At 46.9% G+C, this 23,862-nt stretch overlaps 1 protein-coding gene across 3 annotated transcripts in view; it reads right to left on the bottom strand.

Moving 5' to 3' along the window:
• The window catches only part of LOC145361564 (paired box protein Pax-6-like), a 68,597-nt gene that overhangs the window by 7,137 nt on the left and 37,598 nt on the right, over window positions 1–23,862 (bottom strand). For all 3 annotated transcript variants that reach the window (XM_080217395.1, XM_080217394.1, XM_080217396.1), the window contains 5 exons: window positions 14,307–14,479; window positions 9,655–9,820; window positions 6,107–6,265; window positions 5,122–5,204; window positions 2,880–3,030 (listed from right to left, as the gene is read on the bottom strand). In XM_080217395.1, the coding sequence (XP_080073521.1) occupies window positions 2,880–3,030; window positions 5,122–5,204; window positions 6,107–6,265; window positions 9,655–9,820; window positions 14,307–14,315 (568 nt within the window). In that variant the 5' untranslated portion in view covers window positions 14,316–14,479. The remainder of the gene's footprint in view (window positions 1–2,879; window positions 3,031–5,121; window positions 5,205–6,106; window positions 6,266–9,654; window positions 9,821–14,306; window positions 14,480–23,862) is intronic.

Raw genomic sequence — 23,862 nt, 5'->3', positions numbered from 1 at the left:
CCCTACAGTGCAAAAGGAGGTCATTCAGCCCATCGAGTCTGCACCAACCACAATCCCACCCAGCCCCTATCCCTGTAGTCACACTTATTTACCCTGCTAATCCCCTGACACTAGGGTCAATTTAGCACAGCTAACCTGCACATCTTTGGACTGTGGGAGGAAACCAGAGCACCTGGAGGAAACCCACCCAGACACAGGAAGAGAACATGCAGACTCCACACAGTGACCTGAGGCTGGGAATCAAACCTAGGTCCCTGGCACTGTGAGGCAGCAGTGCTAACCATAGTGTCACCGCGCCGCCACAGTGTAGTTGAAAATTCTGATTAATTCTATATACTCAACTTGAGGACAATTAGCAGCTAATGTTTTAATATGTGGCTTGAGAATAATTCAAAATATTTAAGTAACATATTAATAATGTTCTCTAATATGTATTCATGGAAGATATCAGCACAAGTCAGGCACAAATAATGCAACAAAGTAAATTACCTAAACCGGGGAAAATAAATCCAATAGATAAAGGTGCCTTTCTCTGAACTGATTAGAGAAATGCTGAATCATTTCCTGGGACAGAACTTCCGCAAAACAGACAGAGTAACAACATATTTATATTTGAAGGTGTCAAAAAAATTATTGATTGAAGGACATGCCATCAGTAGGTTGGCAGATCAGTGAATGAATGAAATTGCTGTTAATTAAGTGGTGGGCTGATTAATCTAATTTTAAAAAAACTATAATTATTCTACTTTCCTGGCATAAAATCCGAGATCTTTGTGAAAAACCTGCTGGCTCATTAGCTGTGTAGATGGAACCACAGATCTCCCATCTTGGGCCAGAATGAGGTTTGTCCTGTCTTAATTGTATGTTTGTCTGAATATTGTTAATTTGTAATGTTTTTTGATTCTAACATTTCAATGTTTTAACTAAAATTAGTTTAATTGAAGAATTTTATTGAACTGAATAAACTATTTTTGCCTTTGTGAAATGAATTGTTTAATGAAAAGATTTAGTCTTTAAATTAATTTGGCCACCTTAAAGAATTTCCTGCAACAGGAGGGAAGGAGTCACTTGGGATTCCAGTGCCCAATTGCTGCGCAGTGCCAACTGTCCAGATGTGCACATTGGGCATGGACAAGGTAAACATTAAAGTTTATTTATTAGTGTCACAAGTAGGCTTACGTTAACACTGCAATAAAGTTACTGTGAAATTCCCCTAGTTGCCACATTCTGCTGCCTGTTCAGGTCAGTGCACCTAAACAGCATGTTTTTTAGGACTGTGGGAGGAAACTGGAGCACCTGGAGGAAACCCATGCAGACACAGGGAGAATGTGCAGACTCCACAGGGACAGTGACCCAAGTCAGTAACCTGGGTCCCTGGCATGGTGAGGCAGCAGTGCTAACCACTGTGCCACCGTGCTGCCCATGGCTTCACTGAGCTTCACTGTGATACTGCACAGGACAAAATAGCCCACATACCTTGGGTATTTTTGGGTGATGCAGTGGCACAGTGGTTAACACTGCTGCCTCACAGCGCCAGGGACCCGGGTTCAATTCCCGGCTTGGGTCAGTGTCCATGTGGAGTCTGCATGTTCTCCCTGTGTCTATGTGGGTTTCCTCCGTGTGCTCCGGTTTCCTCCCACAGTCCCAAGATATGTGGGTTAGGTGGATTGGCCGTGATAAATTGTCCCTTCGTGTCCCAGGATGTATTGGTCAGATGGATTAGCAGGGTAAATATATGGGGTTTCTTGAACAGGGCTTGGGTGGGATTGTTGTCGCTGTAGATTCAATGGACCAAATGATACTGTAGGGATTCTATGATTCTATGACCTGTGCTATTCCTGTCCCCACACTTGGCCTTGGATGCCAGTGTCACCCAATGCCTGTAAAATCCAACAGCTTGAGAAGACCAGGGCAATTTCTTCTGTAATGAAAGTGCACCACAGCCAAAACCTGGATGTACCTCAGCACATGGTCAGCGGAGGGGCAATGGCTCGCGGGGTAAGGGATGAAGAGGCATTGGTCCAGAGAAACGTGATCCTCAGGTCAACAATTCACAGTGTGGGTGTGATAGGAGAGTGGCAACAAGGTCTAAACTCACGGTTCCACCACTGGGTACGATTGAACCCCAACAAGGGTCAGTCGTTGGGGTGAGGGTGACAGAAAGAAACAACTTGGATTTATACCCCACTTCACAGAATCCCTACAGTGCAAAAGGAGGCCATTCGGACCATCGGGTCTGCACCACGATCCCGGGTGGTACCACAATCCCACCCAGGCCCTATCCCCATAACCTCCATATATTTACCCTAGCTAGTCCCCCTACACTAAGGGGCAATTTACTATGGCCAATCCACCCATCTTTGGAGTGTGGGAGGAAAGCAGCGCACCCAGAGAAAACCCACACAGACATGGGGAGAACGTGCAGACCCCGCACAGACAGTGATCCAAGCCGGGAATCAAACCCAGGTCTCTGGCGCTATGAGGCAGCAGTGCTAACCGCTGTGCCACCATGCAGATCAACAGGCGATGAAGTATTCATAAAATGCAGTCGCTGTTGTAATGTCGGAGACAGAGCAACCGTTTTGTGCACAGTGAGATCCCACAACCAGCAATAGAATAAGAACCTTCAACATTGGACAGGACATTGATTGGAACTCCCCCTTAGCTCTTTGCCAAAGTTACGCCTTGGGGTCTTTCACGTCCTGCCGACAGGACAGATGCAGGGCAGGAGGGCTTCAGTTTGATATCTCGTTCAAAAGGCAGAGATATTTAGCGGCGGAAACAAGAAAGGTGGAGAAATTGACAGGTTGATATGCAGGGTGGTCGAGGATGCACATTTGATGTAGGTTAAGAGACCGACTAGATTGCATAATGATGACCTGAGGTGGCGGGCTGTGGAATCGACTGGTAAAGTGTTGGCGAGAAGCTGCTGTTGATTGGCACGTGGCTGGGCCCGCTGCATGCCTGCCTCCTCTGATTGCGGAGTTTTTCCTCCCTCCTCCACTTGGCGCGCCGATTTGAAAACCAAACCTGGAGGCGGGAAAGAGGAAAAGAAACGACATTATCCAGAGCGGCGGAGAAACATCCAGCGTGACAAATAAGAATGGTGGTCTTGCAATTGGCCAGGATTTTCTTACCCACCCACTCCTGCTCCCCACTTCTGCCTCCAGTCCTGCTCCCATTCCTACCCCCCCACTCCTGCTCCCATTCCTGCCCCTACTCCCACCCCCGCTCCCACCCCAACTCCCGCCCCCACTCTCACCCCCACTCCTGCACCCCCCTCCCCACCCCCCTCCTGCCCTCACTCCTATCACCACTCCCAGCCCACTCGTGCCACCACTCCTGCACCCCCCTTCCTGTATCCTCTCCCCACCCTCACTCCTACCCCACTCATAGCCCCCCTCATGCGCCCACTCCTGCTCTCCCTCCTGCCCCCACTCATGCCCAGACTCTCCACCCCACTTCTGCACCCCTCTTCACCCTACTCCTGCACCTGCTCCCCACCTGCCTCCTGCCCCCACTACTGCACCCCCTCCACACCCCACTCGTGCCTCCACTCCTGCGCCATTCCTCCACTCTCACCCCACTGTATTCCTGACTCCCTCCGACACCACTCCCCTCTTGCCCCCAATCTCCACCCCACTCCTGACTTCCCCCACCCCACTCTTGACTTCCCCCAACCCACTCCTGCCCATCCACCCCACTCTCTCCCTCACTCCTGACTCCCCCCACTCTACCCGACTCCCCTCAACCCCACTCCTGCCCACTCACCCTACTCCTATCTCCCCCACCACACCACTCCTGCCCCTAGTTTAGACATACCCAAGGTATCTCACATAGATACACCAAAAGATACACTTTCTCAGGAGGCTAAGAAAATTCACCATAACCGCTATGACTCTCACCAATTTTTACAGATGCACCACAGAAGACATTTTTTCTGTTTGTATAACTGCTTGGTATGGCTCCCGCTCTGCCCAAGAGCACAAGAAACTACAAAGGGTTGTAGCCCAGTCATCACACAAACCAGCCTCCCATCCATTGATGTATCTACACTTCCCGCTGCCTCGGGAAGGCAGCCAGCATTGTCTAGGAACCCACACATTCCGGATATTCTCTTGTTCACCTTCTTCTATCGGGAAAAAGATACATAATCTATAGAATCCCTGCAGTGCAAAAGGAGGCCATTCAGTCCATCGAGTCTGCAGCAACAACAATCCCACCCAGGCCCTATCCCCATCACACCACATATTTACCCCGCTAATCTCTCTAACCTACGCATACCAGAGCATTAAGGAGCAATTTAGCATGGCCAATCAACCTAATTCACACATCTTTGCCACGTGGGTGGAAACCGGAGAACCTGGAGGAAATCTATGCAGACACAGGGAAAACATGCCGACTCCACACAGAAGTGACCCAAGCTGGGAATCGAACCCGGGTCCCTGGCACTGTGAGGCAGCAATGCTAACCACTGGGCTACCATGCTGCCCAAAAGTCTAAGGTCACATACCAACTGACTCAAAAACAACATCTTCCCTGCTGCCATCAGACCTTTGAATGGACCAACCTTATAATAAGTTGATCTTTCTCTGCACCCTCGCTGTAACTGTAACACTACATTCTGCACCCTCTCCTTTACTTCTCCCATATGCGTTCTATGAACGGTATGCTTTGTCTGTATAGCATGCAAGAAACAATGCTTTTCATTATTTCCAAATACTTGTAACAATAATAAATGGGGAGCTGATGCTGATGGCCTAGTGGTATTATCGCTGGACTATTAATCCAGAAACTCAGCTAATGTTCTGGGGACACAGGTTCGAATCCCACCACGGCAGGTGGTGGAATTTGAATTCAATAAAAAAAATCTGGAATTAACAATCTACTGATGATGATTGTCGGAAAAACTAGTTCATTAATGTCCTTTAGGGAAGGAAATCTGCTATCCTTACGCGGTCTGGCCTACATGTGACTCCAGAGTCACAGCAATGTGGTTGACTCTCAACTGCCCTCCAAGGGCAAGTAGGGATGGGCAATAAATGCTGGCCCAGCCAGCAACGCCCATGTCCCACAAATGAATAAAAAAGCTAAATTGAATTTAATAGCTTTTCCAGTTACCTGTATCCTGGCTTCGGGGAGGTCAATTTTAGCAGCGAGCCTCTCTCTGGCGAAAACATCTGGATAGTGAGTCCGTTCAAATTCTTTGAGAGAAGACAAAAAGTAAATGAATGCTGAAATCTTTCACGCAAAGTCACACGTCAGCTAAGTCAATCGACCCAGGGAAAGTCATCCCTCCACTGCCCACGCTCTCCCATCAAACTGCCCAGATATATTCCAGGAATATCGACAGGGGAAAGGAAACCGGGGTCTATTTCCAAAAGCAAAGCACCAACTATCCTGCAAGGGATGAAATAAAAGCAGTAAATGGTGGAAATTCTGGACAGGTCGGTGGAGAGAAGCAGAGAATCATAGAATCCCTACAGTGCAGAAGGAGGCCATTCAGCCCATTGAGTCTGCAGCGACCATAATCCCAACCAGGCCTTATTTATCCTAGCTCATCCCCCTTACATTAAGGAGCAAATTATCATTGCCAATCCACCTATTTCCGCATGGGGCGGCACGGTAACACAGGGACAGCACGGTAGCAAAGTGGTCAACACTGCTGCTTCACAGCGCCAGGGATCTGGGTTCGATTCCCAGCTTGCATCACTGTTTGTGTGGAGTTTGCACATTCTCCTCGTGTCCACGTGGGTTTCTTCCGGGTGCTCCGGTTTCCTCCCACAGTCCAAAGACTTAGGTTGATTGGCCATGCTAAAATTGCCCCTTAGTGTCCTGAGATGCGTAGGTTAGAGGGATCAGTGGGTAAAATATGTAGGAATAAGGCCTGGGTGGGCTTGTGGTCGGCACAGGCTCGATGGGCCGAATGGCCTCTTTCTGCACTACAGGGTTTCTATGATTCTATGATCGTTGGACTGCGGGAGGAAACTGAAGCACTCAGAGGAAATGTGCTCTGGATAAAGTTACGGTGAAGTTGTGGACAGGTTCCGAGTGCCGGGGCAGCGCTGAGGTTTCCGACCTCCATCCGCGCCCCAGCAGGAGTTACCTTTCTCCAACGCCTCGATCTGATCCTGCGTGAAGGACGTGCGGTTCCGCTGGAGTTTCCTCTTGAGCTGCAGGCGGATCTGGGACTCGTCCGAATCATCCCCGTTCACGTTGACCCCACTGCCATTTTCACCTCTGACCTCCAGCTGCTGGCAGCTGTCTGTTTGGTGTGGGGGGTCGGGGGGAAGGTGGAGGGGTGGTGAAGAGAGATAAGAACACAAAGGCAGACTCGTTACGACATAACGCACGTGCGACCCTCAGGATCAAGGAAAGAGCTGGTCTAAAATACCTCAAGGCCCAGGCAGGGCAGGCTCAGGGAAAAAGCAGGGGCCGATAATTGCAAACCGAATATGATCAAATGCCACCAGGAAGCCAGGCGCTACCATAACAGCTTTGTCTCAACTGCAAGCACATTCATGCCTTTCTGACATTTTCTGCTAACCTTCTTTCTTCCTCTGGGCTATTCATAGAATCCCCACAATGCAGAATGAGGCCAGATGGCCCATCAAGCCTGCACTGGCAACAATCCCACCCCGGATCCCTGTAACCCCACATGTTTATCTTCCTAATCCCTCTGACACTAAGGGGCAATTTAGCATGGCCGATCAACCCAACCCGCACACATTTGGACTGTGAGAGGAAACCTACGCTGCAGAAGGAGGCCATTTGGCCCATCGAGCCTGCGCTAACAACAATCCCACCCCATGTCCTGTCCTACCCCTGTAACATCACATATTTACCCTCCTAGTTCCCCGAAGCTAAGTTTATTTGTTAGCGTCACAAGTAGGCTTACATTTGCACTGCAATGAAGTTGCTGTGAAAATCCCCTAGTCGCCACACTCCGGCGCCTGTCTGGGTTCAATGAGGGAGAATTTAGCACGGCCAATGCACCCTAACCAGCACTTCTTTCAGACTAAGGAAACCACAGAATCTGGAGGAAATCCACGCAGACACGGGGAGAACGTGCAGACTCCACACAGACAGAGACCCGATTTGAACCTGGGACCCTGGCACCATGAGACATCAGTGCTGACCACTGTGCCGCCGGGATCATAGTGAGCTCTGGACAAAGGTCCTGTGGCCACCAACCCAAAAATAACTCAAAAGGTCACTGGAGCAAAAGAATAATTCAGTTAGCGCATGCACTCAGTAGGGGCTGCTTAGCCCAGCTGGCTACAGAATAGCACCCATAGCACTGTTTCACCTCCTGTTGTAGATTAGGTAGGCCCGGGACCTGCTTCACGGCCTTCACCCTGCTCAAGGAGGAGTGTTGCCCCAACAGGATTTATAACCATTTCCTCTTCAGCTCTCTGGCCAAAAGCAGGTCCAACCCCCAACTGCCAGCCATACCTAGGACAAAGGTCAGATCCCAAACCCCCCCCAAACTGGAATACCTGATGTTATTGGCACCAATCTATTAACTTATTAATGTCAGAAGTAGGTTTACATTAACACTGCAATGAAGTTACTGTGAAAATCCCCTAGTCGCCACACTCTGGCGCCTATTCAGGTATGCTGAGGGAGAATTTAGCACGGCACCTAACCTGTACATCTTTTAGACTATGGAAGGAAACCCACGCAGACATGGGGAGAATGCACGGACTCCACAGTCTGTGCACAGGGAGGTAGTGAATGTAGCCCAATCCATCACTCAAACCAGCCTCCCATCCATTGACTTTGTCTACACTTCCTGCAGCCTCAGAAAAGCAGCCAGCATAATTAAAGACCCCAAACACCCCAGACACTCTCTCTTCCACCCTTTTTCATTGGGAAAAAGATACAAAAGTCTGAGGTCACATACCAACCAACTCAAGAACAGCTTCTTCCCTGCTGCCATCAGACTTTTGAACTGACCTACCTCGCATGAAGTTGGTCTTTCCCTGCACCCTAGGTTTAAATGTAACATTACGTCCTGCACCCTCCCCTTTCCTTCTCTATGAACGGTATGCTGTATAGCACGCAAGAAACAATACTTTTCACTGTATGTTAATACATGAGACAATAAAAAATCAAATCAAATAGTCACCCAAGCCAGGAATCGAACCCAGGTCCCTGGTGCTGTGAAGCAGCAGTGCTAACCACTGTGCCACCACGCTGACTGCTCAGCCAACTGTAGATACTCAACTTGTTTGGCCACATTATGAAGCCACCTTCCTTGCCCACCAAGTTTTGGAGCGAGACTTGAACCCAGAATGTCCGGCTCCTAGGCAGGGCTGCACCATGAGATCTCAATGGTAACCAATTGTCTATTCTAGAGGAGAGAGATGATTGGGCCCCTTGTAGACCATAGTTAATTACCGATCTATATTTGATTGGCTCACAAACTTCCTATGGCCTTGAGTCAAGGCAAATAATCAGACCGAAAAGAAAACCTTGCATTTATTTAGCACCTATTTCAGAGCCTTGATTTAAGTTCTCCTCCTAAAGGTAACTCCTCCCTCTGCGTAACATTGGGAGTGTCAGTTGAGCATTACTCTCTGGAGCAGGGCCTAAACAAATGACCTATTAAATCAGAGGCATATAGAAACATGGAAACTAGAAGCAGGAATAGATCATTCGGCCCTTCCAGCTGTTCTGCCATTCATTTTGATCATGGCTGATCATCAAATTCAATATCCTGATCCCCCCTTCCCCCACATATCCCTTGATCCCTTTAGCCTCAAGAACTATATCTGATTTCTTCTTGAAATCACACAATATTTTGGTCTCAACTACTCTCTGTGATATTGAATTCCACACATTCACCACTTTCTGGGTGAAGACATTTCTCCTTGTCTCAGTTATAAAAGGTTTATCCTCAAATTATGACCCTAGTTCTGGACTCCCCCACCATTGGGAACATTCTTTCCGAATCTACTCTGTCTAATCCTGTTAGAATTTTCTACGTCTCTACGAGCTCCCCTCTCACTCTTCTAAACTCCAGTGAATATAATCCTAACCGACTTAGTTTCCCCTCATATGACAGATCTGCCATCCCAGGAATTAATCTAGTAAACCTTCGCTGCACTCCTTCTATAGCAAGGACATCCTTCCTCAGATAAAGACACCAAAACTGCACACAATACTCCAGGTGTGGCCTCACCAATGCTCTGTACAATTGCAGTAAAACATCCGTACTCCTATATTCAAATCCTCTCGCTATGAGGGCCATTTGCCTTGTTTACTGCCTGCTGAATCAACGCATTTACTTTCAGCGACTCATGCACAAGGGCTCCAAGAGTATCTACTTACACCCTTCCAAATAATAATCTGCCTTCCTATTATTGCTACCAAAGTGGATAAGATCACATTTATCCACATTACATTGCATTGGCCATCCAGATATCTACTCAATCAACCTGTCTAAATAACACTGAAGCATCTCTGTGTCCTCCTCACAGCTCTCCCTCCCACCCAACTTTGTATCACATGCAGATTTGGAGATAATATATTTATGGTCTACCAACTGAGCCACTGGAGGCTTTAGACCCCTAGAAGGGTGAACATTTAGATAAAATACATTCTCGCCCGCAAAACAGATGTTCTCAAGCAATGTGCCATTTGGCTTACCTGTGCTCCCTTGCCCTGGTACCGAGCTGCCCTGGTACCAGCCTGGCCGTCCGCCCCAGCTCCCTGTCTGGACGTTCAGCATCCGCAGCTTGTCGTACATCCCATCAGCTCCCATTGGATGCTCCTCCGTGGCCAGGGTGCGCAAGGCTCCGCTCGCAGACAGAACCTGAAAGAAAACAGGACACTAAAAATCCCAGCATCGGTCCAACCAACACGTTCTGAACACAACAGGCTGGGGCGGCCCAGAGGCACTGTGGTTAGCCCTGCTCCCTCACAGCATCAGGAACCCAGATTCGAGTCTCGGCTTGGGTGACCTTCTGAGCAAAGTCTGCACATTTTGCCCGTGTCTGTGTAAGGTTCCTTTGGGCGCTTTGGTTTCCTCCCACAGTCCAAAGATGTGCAGATTAGACAAATTGCCTCTTAGTGTCAGGGGATTAGCAGGGTAAACATATGAGGCTACAGGGATGGGGCCTGGGTGGGAACATTAACACTGCAGTGAAGTTACTGTGAAATTCCCCTAGTCCCAACACTCTAGCGCCTGTTCAGGTCAATGCACCCTAACCAGCGCGTCTTTCAGACTGTGGGAGGAAACCGAAGCACCCGGAGGAAACCCACACAGACACAGGGAGAACTTGCAGACTCCACACAGACCGTGACCCAAGCTGGGAATCGAACCTGGGTCCCTGGCGCTGTGAGGCAGCAGTGCTAACCGCTGTGCCACCATGCTGCCCCATGGGATACTGTGGGATTGCTGTTCCAAACTCCTGGTAAACTTTAGCTTTCAAGTTTAAGTTTATTTTAGTAGTACAAATAAGGCTTATATTAACACTGCAATGAAGTTACTATGAAATTCTAGTCCCAACACCCTAGCGCCTGTTCGGGTCACTGCACCCTAACCAGCACGTCTTTCAGATTGTGGGAGGAAACCAGAGCACCCAGAGGAAACCCACATAGACACGGGGATAACATGCAAACTCCACAAGATAGTGACCCAAGCCAGGAATCGAACCCAGGTCTCTGGCACTCTGAGGCAGCAGCGTGAACCACTGTGTCACTGTGCTGCCCCATGGGATTGCTGTTCCGAACTCCAGGTAAATTTCAATGAGTTTACTGATTCTTACACAGAATAGCCAACACCCAGAGTGAATTATGGGCTGGAGTGTGAGTGAAGGCTTGAGTTGGCATATGCAGCACTCTCACTGAAGGTTTCTGTGAACGGAGCTTCAGCCTTGATTTGATCCCAAAAAGAAGCAACAGCTTTGAAATGATCTCACGCGTGCACATTGGTAATGTCAGGCGACTGGGAGAAGGGACATGAGGGAACATCCAGGTTTACACAGCCAGCTACTGTGAGCTGTAAAGGTGCTGCCTGAATGGGGGCTGGAAGCAGATTCAACCGTAACGTGAGCCACTGCAGTGAGGAACATCTGCTAAGCTGTTAGGGAAGAGTTTAGGATTTTAACCCACCGACAGTGAAGGAGCAGCCAAAATATTTCCAAGTCAGGATGGCTTGTGGCTCGGAGGGGCATAATTCTGAGCTTCTGTGAAAGAATGGATGAGAGCAAGAGCTGGTGTGAGGCCTTCATTTTGACACAACACAGCCACAGGAAGCATAAGACTGTAAGATATAGGAGCAGAATTAGGCCATTCAGCCCATCGAGTCTGCTCTGCCATTCAATCATGGCTGATATGATTCTCACCCCCATTCCCCTGCCTTCCCCTCCTAACCCTTGATCCCCTTAGTGACCAAGAACCTATCTATCTCTGTTTCAAAGACAAGCAATGACCTGGCCTCCACAGCCTTCTGCGGCAAAGAGTTCCACAGACTCACCACCAGTATGGATGGCTTATTATGATTCTGGAAGGAGCAACAGGAAAATATAATCGTGACCAGTTTAGGGGTTTAAAAAAAAGGACGGCATGGACAAGTTGGGCCGAAGGGCTTGTTTCCATGCTGCAAACCTCTATGATTCAATGAGACACTGAGGATTGTGGTGGAGACGTTGAAGGTTAGATGTGAGAGAACTCACAGTATGATCATAGAAACCCTACAGTGCAGAAAGAGGCCATTCGGCCCATCAAGTCTGCACCAACCACAATCCCACCCAAGCCCTGTCCCCATATCCCTACATATTTACCCACTAATCCCTCTAACCCACGCATCTCAGAACACTAAGGGGGCAATTTAACACGGCCAATCCACCTAACCGGACATCTTTGGACTGTGGGAGGAAACTGGAGCACCCGGAGGAAACCCACACAGACACGAAGAGAATGTGCAAACTCCACACAAACAGTGACCCTGAGCCGGGAATCGAACCCGGGTCCCTGGCGCTCTGAAGCAGCAGTGCGAACCGCTGTGCAACCGTGCCACCATGATGCCCTCATGCACTTGCGCCACCTCTGACAACCTTCATCAAACATAATGCCCCTTCCCTCTCCCCCACGGGTGATAAAAATAATTAGAATCATAAAATCTTACAGTATTGGAGGGGGCCACTTGGCCCATCATGCCTCTGCCAGCTCATTGTACCATTTGAACTTAAATTCCGCCAGCTGTCACAGTGAGGTTGATTGCAAGTGCCCAGGACATTAACCAGGCCACTGGATTGCCAGTACAGTGAATTCACAACTATGCCACCATCTCCTCATATTGAGATATCAGGAAGAATTTGCAATTAAATTGCGCTTTTCCTAAAATGAGTTCCAGCCAATGGTGTACTTTGCAAGTGTAGTCGCTGTTGTAATGTCGGGAAGGTGGCAGTCAATGGGGTGGCATGGTGGCACAGTGGTTAGCACTGCTGCCTCACAAAGCCAGGGACCTGGGTTCAATTCCGGCCTCAGGTGACTGTCTGTGTGGAGTTTGCACGTTCTCCCCGTGTCTGTGCGGGTTTCCGCCAGGTGCTCCAGTTGTCTCCCACACTCCAGTGATTAATTACCTAGGTTAATTGGCCATGCTAAATTGCCCCTTTTGTATCAGGGGAATTAGCAGCATATCTACGTAGGTGGCAGGGATAGGGCCTGGGATTGGTGTTGATGCAGGGTCAGTGGGCCAAATGGCCTTCTTTAGCACTGTAGGGATTCTATGATTTTAACTGCATGCACAGCAAGCTCCCACAGACAGTATAGTCATGACTGAAGGGGTTAATAATCACACAAGTTTACAAATCACATAGAAAATTAAAGGTCTTAATCTAAGTCTTCAGAGATAAGCCTTTAGTCTGAGAGAACTCATTAACTTTGGCACCTGGAATTGGAAGAAGAGAATGATATCCACAGAGACTGATACAAATTGGGACATCACTGATAACTTGTGACAATGATGAATTAGGCCACCTAACATGAAGTCTTCCTGCTGATTGGATATTATAATTAAACGAACAAAAGGTGATTGTGATTGGTTTTAATATCTGTACCTTATGAATGATGTAACCTTAATCAATAACTGTGAGTGGATAGAGATCACTCCTGTCCCTTGATTGGTATTTGCTAATTGATGTATTTGAATTTGAAACTATAACTGCTTGTGTATTCTGAACTCTATGCTCCTGCTAGTTACAGACTGTGACCAGTGATTTTTCCAGGGACCTCGCTATAGTTTGCATTAAACCAACTGTTTAAAAGACTTGGTTTGATTACTTGAACATCTTTTATCATATTCCCAGGAGATGGGCATTGTGCAATTTGCATGTATATTGACTATTGGCACTATTTTATAATGACCACTTGCATTTGCTTTTTTCTTCATATCTTGGGAGCCTGAAAGCTCACTTTGTGCTGTGTTTGCATTTGTGCATTATACAATGATAATAAAGTTGAATTGAACTGATTTGAGTTGAGTTGAATTAAATTGAAGTGAATTGAACTGATTTGATTTGAATTGAACTGATTTGATTTGAATTGCATTGAATTGAATTGAATTGTGTTGAATTGAACTGATTTGAATTGAATTGAAGTGATTTGAATTGAACTGATTTGATTTGAGTTGAATTGAATTGAACTGATTTGAATTGAATTGATTTAAATTGAATTGAATTGAACTGATTTGAATTGAATTAAACTGATTTGAATTGAATTGAACTGATTTGAATTGAATTGAACTGATTTGAATTGAATTGAATTAAACTGATTTGAATTGAATTGGATTAAACTGATTTGAATTGAATTGGATTAAACTGATTTGAATTGAATTGAATTAAACTGATTTGAATTGAATTGAATTGAATTGAATTGAAGGGTAAAGTTGTGGTCAATAAAAAAGCTGATATTTAAGCCCACAACAACTGGATAATTTTCTTTTATTGGCATTAGGTGAGGGATAAACATTGGCCAGGGCATTGGGGGTGATTGGTAAGGGAATCAAAGGTTATGGGGAAAAGGTGGGAGAATGGGGTTGAGAAAACTATCAGCCATGATTGAATGGAAGAGCAGGCTTGATGGGCCAAATAGCCTGATTCTGCTCCTATACTTTACGGCCTTATGGGTGGTTCACCTGCTGTTCTTCAAAGCAGTAGCAAGAGATCTTTTATGTCTAGAGGAGAGAGAGAGGTGGCCTCAGTTAAAGGTATGAGGCGTTCTTTCCCTGTGAGAGAGAGCACAGCAGAAATGGAATCAAGCTTTAATACTGCAGACACAAAAGTACATTTATTTACCTCAGTCATGAGATCGGTGAGAATGTTTGCAAGTAGGCGGCTGGACAATGTAGCAGCTTACGCAATGTCCCCTTCAGCAGATGGACAACCATACGGAAAGGAAATAACCTTCCTGTCAACTTCTGACTCTCTGTGCGGGTCACACAAACACGAGGATGTTGGGGCCTCTAGAACTGCAGACGGATAAACAATTAAGAGTAGATTACTTGATTATGCCTTCAAAATTATCATTTCTTCTAAATCAACATGCAAAAAAAAATCCTTTTGTTTTAGTTATTGCCATTTCCTCCTCTGCCTGTTTTTACATGATGCACCTTCTGGTTTCAAGAATCTTAGTAAGTAGTCTCATAACACCAGGTTAAAGTCCAACAAGTTTATTTGATAGCAAATACCACTAGCTTTCAGAGCACTGCTCCTTCGTCAGGTGAGTGGGAGTTCTGTTCACAAACGGGGCATATAAAGACACAAATTGAGTTTGTGTCTTTATATGCCCTGTTTGTGAACAGAACTCCCACTCACCTGACGAAGGAGCAGTGCTCCGAAAGCTAGTAGCTTTTGCTACCAAATAAACCTGTTGGACTTTAACCTGGTGTTATGAGACTTCTTACTGTGTTTACCCCAGTCCAACGCCAGCATCTCCACTTCAAGAACCTTACACAGGAAGCTAATTTTCATAAGCCAAATACTGAATCTGATGCTGGAATCTGAAGCAAAAACAGGGAAGGCTCGAAAAACACAATGGGTCTGGCAGCATCTGGAGGGAAAGAAATAGAGTTGACGTTTCAAGATAAAGGCGAAAAACTGCGGAACTTGAATTGGGGGCGGCACGGTGGCACAGTGGTTAGCATTGCCGCCTCACAGCGCCAGGGACCCAGGTTCGATTCCTGAGTCACTGTCTGAGTGGAGTTTGCATATTTTCTCCCCTGTGTCTGTGTGGGTTTCCTCCAGGTGCTCCGGTTTCCTCCCACGGTCCAAAAGACACATTAGTTAGGATGTATTGACCCAAACAGGCGCCGGACTATGGTGACTTGGGGAATTTCACAGTAACTTCATTGCAGTGTTAATATAAGCCTTACTTGTGAAACTAATAAATAAACTTTACTTTATCTGAAAGAGAAACAGAAAATGCTGAAGAAACTTAGCAGGTCTGACAGCATCTGTGGAGAGAGAGAATGGAGCCAATGTTTCAAGTCTGGATGACCCTTCAACAGAGAGGAGAAATGTGGTGGATATTAAACTGTAACTGGGAGGGATTGGAACAAGATGTAACAACCTTATGAACAAGAGAGATGACCGGGGATGTCAATATTGAGTTCAACAGCTTTACATTGTAACATTTCTCCTCCATTTTAAACGCCTTTGTTTTTAATCCTGTTAATTTATAGCCTTAATGCAAAAACCACTCCCTCCCCTCCCATCTCTTGTTCTTTGAAGTTTGTCACATCTTAAGTTTATTTATTAGTGTCACAAGTAGGCTTACATTAACACTGCAATGAAATTACTGTTCTGGTCGTCCTGCGTAGAGATGACCTCAGCTGATCTAAGACCCAGAGCTATGTGCTGAGGGATGCGCTAAACTTTAGGGGAGCCTCCAACGAGGTTCAAGAGAAAAGGCCACTGTGTTAGGCCTTTCATCCATAACGCACCAAGGGATTCGATCCCGGCTTGGGCCAGGATCAAACCCAGATCCTTGGCGCTGTGAGGCAGCTGTGCTAACTATTGTGTCACTGTGCTGCCCAAGGAGGCTTGGCTTCTATTTCCTTGAGGTTAGAAGTCTGAAGAGATCTAATCGAGGTCCTTGAATTCATAAAAGACATTCAGTAGGGTGATAAAGGGAATAAGAACTATTTATTCCACTGGGGTATACAAAGCAAGTGGGAAACACATCTTCAAATGAGAGCCAGACCATTAACATAATGGCAGAGTGGTTAGCACTGCTGCCTCACAATGATAGCGACCCGGGTTTGATCTCCAGCTCGGGTCACTGCCTGTGTGGAGTTTTACACCTTCTCCCCGTGTCTGCGTGGGTTTCCTCTGGGTGCTCTGGTTTCCTCCCACTATCCGAAAATGCGTAGGTTAGGCTGATTGGCCATGCTAAATTGCCACTTAGTGCCAGGGGGAGTAGCAGGGTAAATACGTGGGGTTACGGGGATAGGGCCTGGGTGAGATTGCGGTCGTGTAGGCTCAATAGGTTGAATGGCCCCCTTCTGCACCGTAGGGATTCTATTATTCTGCAAAAGCATGCTTTGTCTCTGTATGTTTTATTTTAAAGTTTGTTTTTTAGTGTTACAAGTAGGCTTACATTCACACTGAAATGAAGTTACTGTGAAAATCTTGAGTTGCCACACTCCAGCACCTGTTCAGGTACACTGAGGGAGAATTTAGCATGGTTAATGCACCAAACATACACATCTTTGGACTACAGGAGGAAACCGGAGCAGCCGGAGGAAACCCTCGCAGACACGGGGAGAATGTGCAGGCTCCACATAGACATTGACCCAAGCCTGGAATTGAAACCGGGTCCCTGGTGCTGTGAGGCAGCAGTGCTAACCACTGTGCCACCGTGCTGCCCACATGGGTACATGAATCAGGCATGGCAGGTTCTTCCATCGCTTCTGCCCATCCATCAGACTTGGCACAAACCTGGTTTGAGTCTGGAGATCGCTCACAAACCCAGCAGCACCTCTCACCCCTCTTTCCAATCTAGCAACCCCCTTCCCACTGACTTTACTCACACCCCTCCATCCACCCTCTGCAATTGTTGCAGATGCACTCCCCATGCTCTAGTCCCCCTTAAATTTTTCACAGCGAGGGGACAGGATTAGTCATCCTGGTTTGAATGGTTGCTTTGCGCAAAGATTTCACCCAGAGTTACCGATACAATCCAGTTTCTAAGCCATGCTGTTTTCTGAAGTTCATTCACAGGATGTGGGCATCACTGGCTGGGCCAATATTTATTGCCCATCCCTAATTGCCCCTTAAGAAGACAGTGGCGAGCTGCCTTCTTGAACCGCTGCAGTCCATGTAGTTTACCCACAGTGCTGTTGAGGGGGGAGTTCTAGGATTTTGACCCAGCAACAGTGAAGGAATGGCTGATATATTTCCAAGTCAGGATGGTGTGTGGCTTGGGGCGAACTTGCAGATGGTGGTGTTCCCATGCATCTGCCACCCTTGCCTTCTAGATGGTGTGAGTGTGAGTTTGGAAGGTGCTGTCTAAGGACTCTTAGTGAGTTGCTGGAATGCATCTTGTAGGTGGTACACATGGCTACCACAGAGCGTCACTGGTGGAGGGAGTGAATGTTTGTGGATGGGGTGCCAATCAAGCAGGGCTGCTTTATCCTGGATGGCGTTGAGCTTCTTGAGTGTTGTTGGAGCTGCACCCATTCAGGCAAGTGGGGAGTATCCCACCAGGCTCCTGACTTGTGCCTTGTAGTTGGTGGACAGACTTTGGGGAGTCAGGAGGTGAGTTACTCGCTGCTGGATTCCCAGCCTCACGGTGTTTTAATGGCTAGTCCAGTTCAGTTTTTATTCAATGTTAACACCCAGGATGTTGGTAGTGGGGGATTCAGCGATGGTAATACCATTGAATGTCAAGGAGTGATGATTAGATTCCCTCTCTGTTTCTGGTAATTGAATGGTGTGATATGAGGAGGAATAAGTTAAAAATGAGGAAAAGTGTTTTCAAGTATCGAGTGGTTTGGATTTTGAGTTGCCAGAGAGTGAGGTGAAGTCAGGTTCAATTGAGGATTTTTTTTAATTTATTCATTTTTATGGGATGTGGGTGTTGCTGGCCGGGCCAGCATTTATTGCCCATCCCTAACTGCCCTCCATTTCAGAGGTTGTGGATCTGTAGTCACGTGTAGGCCAGACCAGGTAAGGACCACAGGAGCAGAATTAGGCCACTCAGCCCATCGAGTCTGCTCTGCCATTCAATCATGGCTGAAATTTTTCTCTTCCCATTTTCCTGCCTTTTCCCTGATCCCCTTATTAATCAAATATCTATCTATCTCTGTCTTAAAGACACTCAATGACCTGGCCTCCACAGCCTTCTGCGGCAAAGAGTTCCACAGATTCACCACTTTCTGGCTGAAGAAACTCCTCCTCATCTCTGCTTTAAAGGATCGTCCCTTTAGCCTGAGGTTGTGCCCTCTGGGTCCAGTTTTTCCTACTGGTGGAAACATCCTCCCCATGCCCACTCTATCCAGGCTTCGCAGTATCCTGTAAGTTTCAATAAGTTCCCCTCATCCTTCTAAACTCAGACGGAAGATTTCTTTTCCTAAAGGACATTAGTGAACTAGGTTGGTTTCTTTGACAATGGTTTCATGGTCATCAGTGGATTCTTAATTCCAGATATTTTTTATTGAATTCAAATTTCACCATCTGCTGTGGCAGGATTTGAACCCAGGGCCCCAAAGCATTACCCTGGGCCTTTGGATTTCTGACCCATGATAATTCCATTGTGCCACTGCCTCCCCAGGCATTCAAAAGGAAATTAGACCTATAGAGGGAAAGGAGAAACTTGCAGGGGAATGGCATTAAGTGAATTTAGTAAACCAGTGCAAAAACGATGGGCTGAATGATCTCCTTCTGCATTCAGTGATTCCGTAAGAAGTTAAGATCAGGAAAGCATCCTTTTCACTGGGAATGACTGAGAGTTAGCAATTGAATCAGAGAATATTAAGAATACCAAACAAATAATGGCGGACTGGCAAAGATGTTCTGGTCCATCCAACATCTCCCACCTTAAGTGCAAGAATTTGTGTATCTCAACATATACTCTCCCTGTAAACATCTTGTCAATTACATTGTTACAGTTAAGAGAGACATGTGATGGGTATTAATTGTCTTTGAGCATGAATAAACAGGGGATAAGTTACATTGGCCCTATCCGTGACTGTCACTCCCTCTCATTGTTCTGTTTAGCCTAATTTTTTTGGTCTTATCAAAGGGGAGGCGATGGCCTAGTGGTATTATTTGCTAGACTATTAATCCAGTAACTCAGCTAATATTCTGGGGGCCCCGGGCTCGAATCCTGCCATGGCAGATGGTGGAACTTGAATTCAATAGAAATATCTGGAATTAAGATTCTACTGATGACTATGAAACCATTGTCAGAACCCATCTGGGTCAATATGTCCTTTAGGGAAGGAAATCTGCCATCCTTACCTGGTCTGGCCTACATGTGACTCCAGAGCCACAGCAATATGGTTGACTCTCAACTGCCCTCTGAACAAGGGCTACTAGGGTTGGGCAATAAATGCTGGCCCAGCCATGAATGAACCTTTAAAAATTGTTAATGGGGGATAGCTGGGACACTGGGTTGGGTAGAGGGAGACTGGGCAAGTCAATTATCCCACAGCTGCCTCACTGAAACTGTGTAGGTAGCACAGTGGCTAGCACTGCTGCCTCACAGCGCCAGGGACCTGTGTTCAATTCCCGGCTTGGAACATCTTTAAATACCCTTAGCCCAGAATCCGAGCCATCTCCTGGGAAACATCGAAGCCCAGTTCAATATAGAGTGAAAGTAAATGCAGGAAATTCCTCTCTGATACACTTAACCTGATCAAAACAAGTCCAAGGCTCACAATGCCACACAGTACTTATCTTCAGTATGAGGGGATCTCTGTGCCCAACCAGATTATTATTGATGGTCGCAGGACAAGGAGATAAAGGGAAGAGAGGTTAGCTAGAGGGACTCTGGAGTGGAGATTCTGCCAAGCCCCCCAAGGAGGACAAGTAGCCAGGGCTCCGGGGAGAAGAGGCAGGCTGCCAGGCCCAGGACTGAGACACTCTGGAGCCCAGGGTGGGGGGAAGGGAGGCGGGGGGGGGGGGGGGGCAGGGGCAGGCAAGTGTGAGAGATTGAGTAAGTGTATGTGTATGGGAGTGAGAAAGGGAGTGTGTGTGTGATAGTGAGAGAGGGAATGTGTGAGAGTGAGCGAGTGTGTATACATGTGAGAGTGACAGAGGGAGAGAGAGTGAATGTGTGCACAACTATGAGAGTGTGTGTGTGTGTGTGTACACATGGAGGTTGAGGGGCGACCTGATTGAAGTCTACAAGATTATGAGGGGCATGGACAGTGTGGATAGTCAAAAGCTTTTTTCTAGGGTGGAAGAGTTCATTACAAAGGAGCATTGGTTTAAGGTGTGAGGGCCAAGGTTTAAAGGAGATGTACGAGGCAAGTTTTTTACACAAAGGGTGGTGGGTGCCTGGAACTCTTTGCCAGGGAAGTTGTGGAAGCAGATACAATAGTGACTTTTAAAGGCCGTGTTGACAAATACATGAATAGGATGGGATTAGAGGGATATGGTCCTCAGAAGGGTAGGGGGTTTTAGTTCAGTCGGGCAGTATGGTTAAAGCAGGCTTAGAGGGCTGAAGGGCCTGTTCCTATGTTGTAATTTTCTTTGATCTTTGTTCTATTAGTACACTGTGAAAAGTGCTATACAAAGCATACCATTCATAGAGAAAGAAATGAGAAAGCGCAGAGTGTAGTGTTACAGTCATAGGTGGGGTGTAAAGAAAGATCAATTTAGTGCAAGGTAGACCATTCAAAAGTCTGAGGCAGCAGGGAAGAAGCTGTTGTTAAGCAAGTTGGTACGTTTCCTTAGATTTTTGTATCTTTTTCCTGATGGAATAAGGTGGAAGAGAGAATACCCGGGGTGTGTAGGGATCCTTATAATTATGCTGGCTGCTTTTCCATCATCACAGGGAAGTGTAGACAGAGTCAATGGATGGGTGGCTGGTTTACGTGATGGATTGGGGTACATTCACAACATTTTGTAGTTCCTTGTGGTCTTAGGCAGAGCAGGAGCCATACCAAGCTGTGATACAACCAGGAAGAATGTTTTCTATGGTGCATCTATAAAAGTTGATCCTGCTTCAAGTCCCTTCCCCAGGACTTGATGCCCAAAGAAGGTGTGTTTGTGGTCAAACATGTTGACTGTTAATCTGTAAATCCTTCTGATGCTCCCTACAGCAGGTATTAAGAGAGGGAGAGTTTCCTGGCAGGATGTGGCAGAGGTGTGATTTTTGTAATCAACATCTACGACCATGGTGTGACAAGGTTCAAGTGTGCAAAGACTGCTACAGAACATGTAGCTTGCACAGTGGATGACACGGTGGCACAGCAGTTAGCGCTGATGCCTCACAACACCAGGAACCGGGATTCAGTTCCGGGCTTGGGTCACTGTCTGTGTGGAGTTTGTACATTCTCCCCGTGTCTGCGTGGGTTTCATCGTGCGCTCCAGTTTCCTCCCACACTCCAAAGATGTGCAGGTTAGGTGGATTGGCCATTTAGAAGAATGAGGGGAGATCTCATTGAGACGTATAAGATGATGAATGGGATGGATAGGATAGAGGTGGAGAGACTCTTCCCGCTCAAAAAAGACAGTAGGACTAGGGGGCACAGCCTCAAGATAAGGGGGAGGCGGTTTAGAACGGAGTTGAGGAGGAACTTCTTCACTCAAAGGGTGGTGAATCTCTGGAATTCTCTGCCCGTTGAAGTGGTGGAGGCTGCCTCGCTAAATATTTTTAAGAAGCGGGTTGATGGGTTCTTGATAAGAGAGGGGATTAAGGGTTATGGGGAGAGGGCGGGAAAGTGGAACTGAGCCACGACAGATCAGCCATGATCTTATTGAATGGCGGGGCAGGCTCGAAGGGCTAGATGGCCTACTCCTGCTCCTATTTCTTATGTTCTTATGTTCTTATGAAATGTAGCCACTGTCGCAGTGACAGCCAATTGTGCACAACAAGCTCCCATAAACAGTAATGAGCTTGTGACCTGATCATCTGTTAAGATGAATAAACATCTGGCCAGGACAAGAACAGCCAACAGGGACACATCACAGCTGGATCATCCTGGATGATAGCTGTAGATTCTTACTTAAAGGTCCCCAGTGAGTTCTTTCAGATGTTAAGCACACCAATCTCCCTTTCACTCAGGGCTTTACAGTCACAATGCATAATCCTGAGATTCTGAAGCCATCCTTCTGTTCTCCCGGTCCAGCTCCAGAGGGAACACAACAACTTGCACTTCTGTAGCGCCTTCAGCGTAGCAAACCGCCCCACCCACAGGAGAGCTATCAGACAACAGTCAATACCAAACCACATAAAGAGAGAAAGAAGGTGGCCAGTGAATGTGGTTTTTAAGGGAGAAAATCTTGGTGGAGAGATGGAGAGGTTTACAGAGCAAATTTCATAATTTAGTGCCCACAGCAATAAACATCTGCAAACAGCCTAAGGATACTGTTGGACCCAAGGGCATGTTGTAATGGAATAGCAAGAAAACGCTGGGGAATTTACACACAGATATACGAGTAGGAGCAGGAGTAGGCCATTTGGCCCCTCAAGTCTGCTCCTTTATTCAATAAGATCATGATTGAGGAGGAACTTCTTCACCCAAAGGGTTGTCATAATGGGTCACAAGTTAGCACTGCTGCCTCACAGCAGCAGGAACCCAGGTTTGATTCCCAGTTCGGGTCACTGTCTGTGTGGAGTTTGCACATTCTCCCCGTGTCTGCTTGGGTGTTCCCGCATGGTCTGGTTTCCTCCCACAATCCGAAAGACATGCTGGTTAGATGCATCGGCCATGCTAAATTCTCCCTCAGTGTACCCAAACAGGTGCCAGAGTGTGGTGACTACGGGATTTTCACAATAATTTCATTGCAGTGTTAATGTAAGCCTACTTGTGACTAATAAATACTTTACCTTTTTGTGAATCAGTGAAATTCCTTGCCCAGTGAAGCAGTTGAGGCTGCGGTGTTGAATGTTTTTAAGACAAGATACATTTTTGAACAGTAAAGGAATTAAGGGTTATGGTGAGCGGGCGGGTAAGTGGAATTGAGTCCATGATCTTACTGAGTGGCAGAGCAAGCTCGAGGGGCCAGATGGCCCACGCCTGGTTCCAGTTGTCACCATAGTTGGGACGGCACTGGTTAGCACTGCTGCTTCAAAGCACCATGACCTGGTTCAATTCCAGCCTTGTATCACTGTCTGTCTGGAGTTTGCATGTTCTCCCGAGTCTGCATGGGTTTGTTCTGGGTGCTCCAGTTTCCTCCAGCAGTCCAAAGATGTGCAGATTGGGTTGATTGGCCATGCTAAATTGACCCTAATGTCAGAGGGATTAGCAGGGGAAATATGTAGGGTGACAGGAACAGGGCCTGGGAGGGATTGAGGTCGGTGTGGACCTGATGGGCTGAATGGCCTCCTTCTGCACTGTTGTGATTCTATGATCCTATGTTCTTATCATCTTAATCTCAGTTCCACTCTCCTGTCCATCTTTGACCCCTTTTGTCCAACTAAAAGTCCACCTAGTTCAGCCTTAAAAATATTAGGGTGGGATTTTCCAGCCACGCCCAACACAAGAATTCCCAGAGGTCAATGAACCTTTGCATTGTCCACCAAATGTACTGTCCTGCCCGCTATGATTCCTGTGGGGAAAATTACGCCCTCAATACCTCACCACTAACATTCTCTTTTTACTTCAATGCCGCCCAAAATAATAGAAGTAAACTTATAATACCAGGAGGGGAGATGCAACTGACTTGACAACACTACAGA

This window comes from Carcharhinus amblyrhynchos, chromosome 35 (genome assembly GCF_965287045.1).
Source record: "Carcharhinus amblyrhynchos chromosome 35, sCarAmb.v2.hapA, whole genome shotgun sequence".
NCBI lineage: Eukaryota > Metazoa > Chordata > Chondrichthyes > Carcharhiniformes > Carcharhinidae > Carcharhinus > Carcharhinus amblyrhynchos.
Note: the sequence above shows the minus strand (reverse complement) of the source record. Positions and strands in the feature narration are given on the sequence as shown.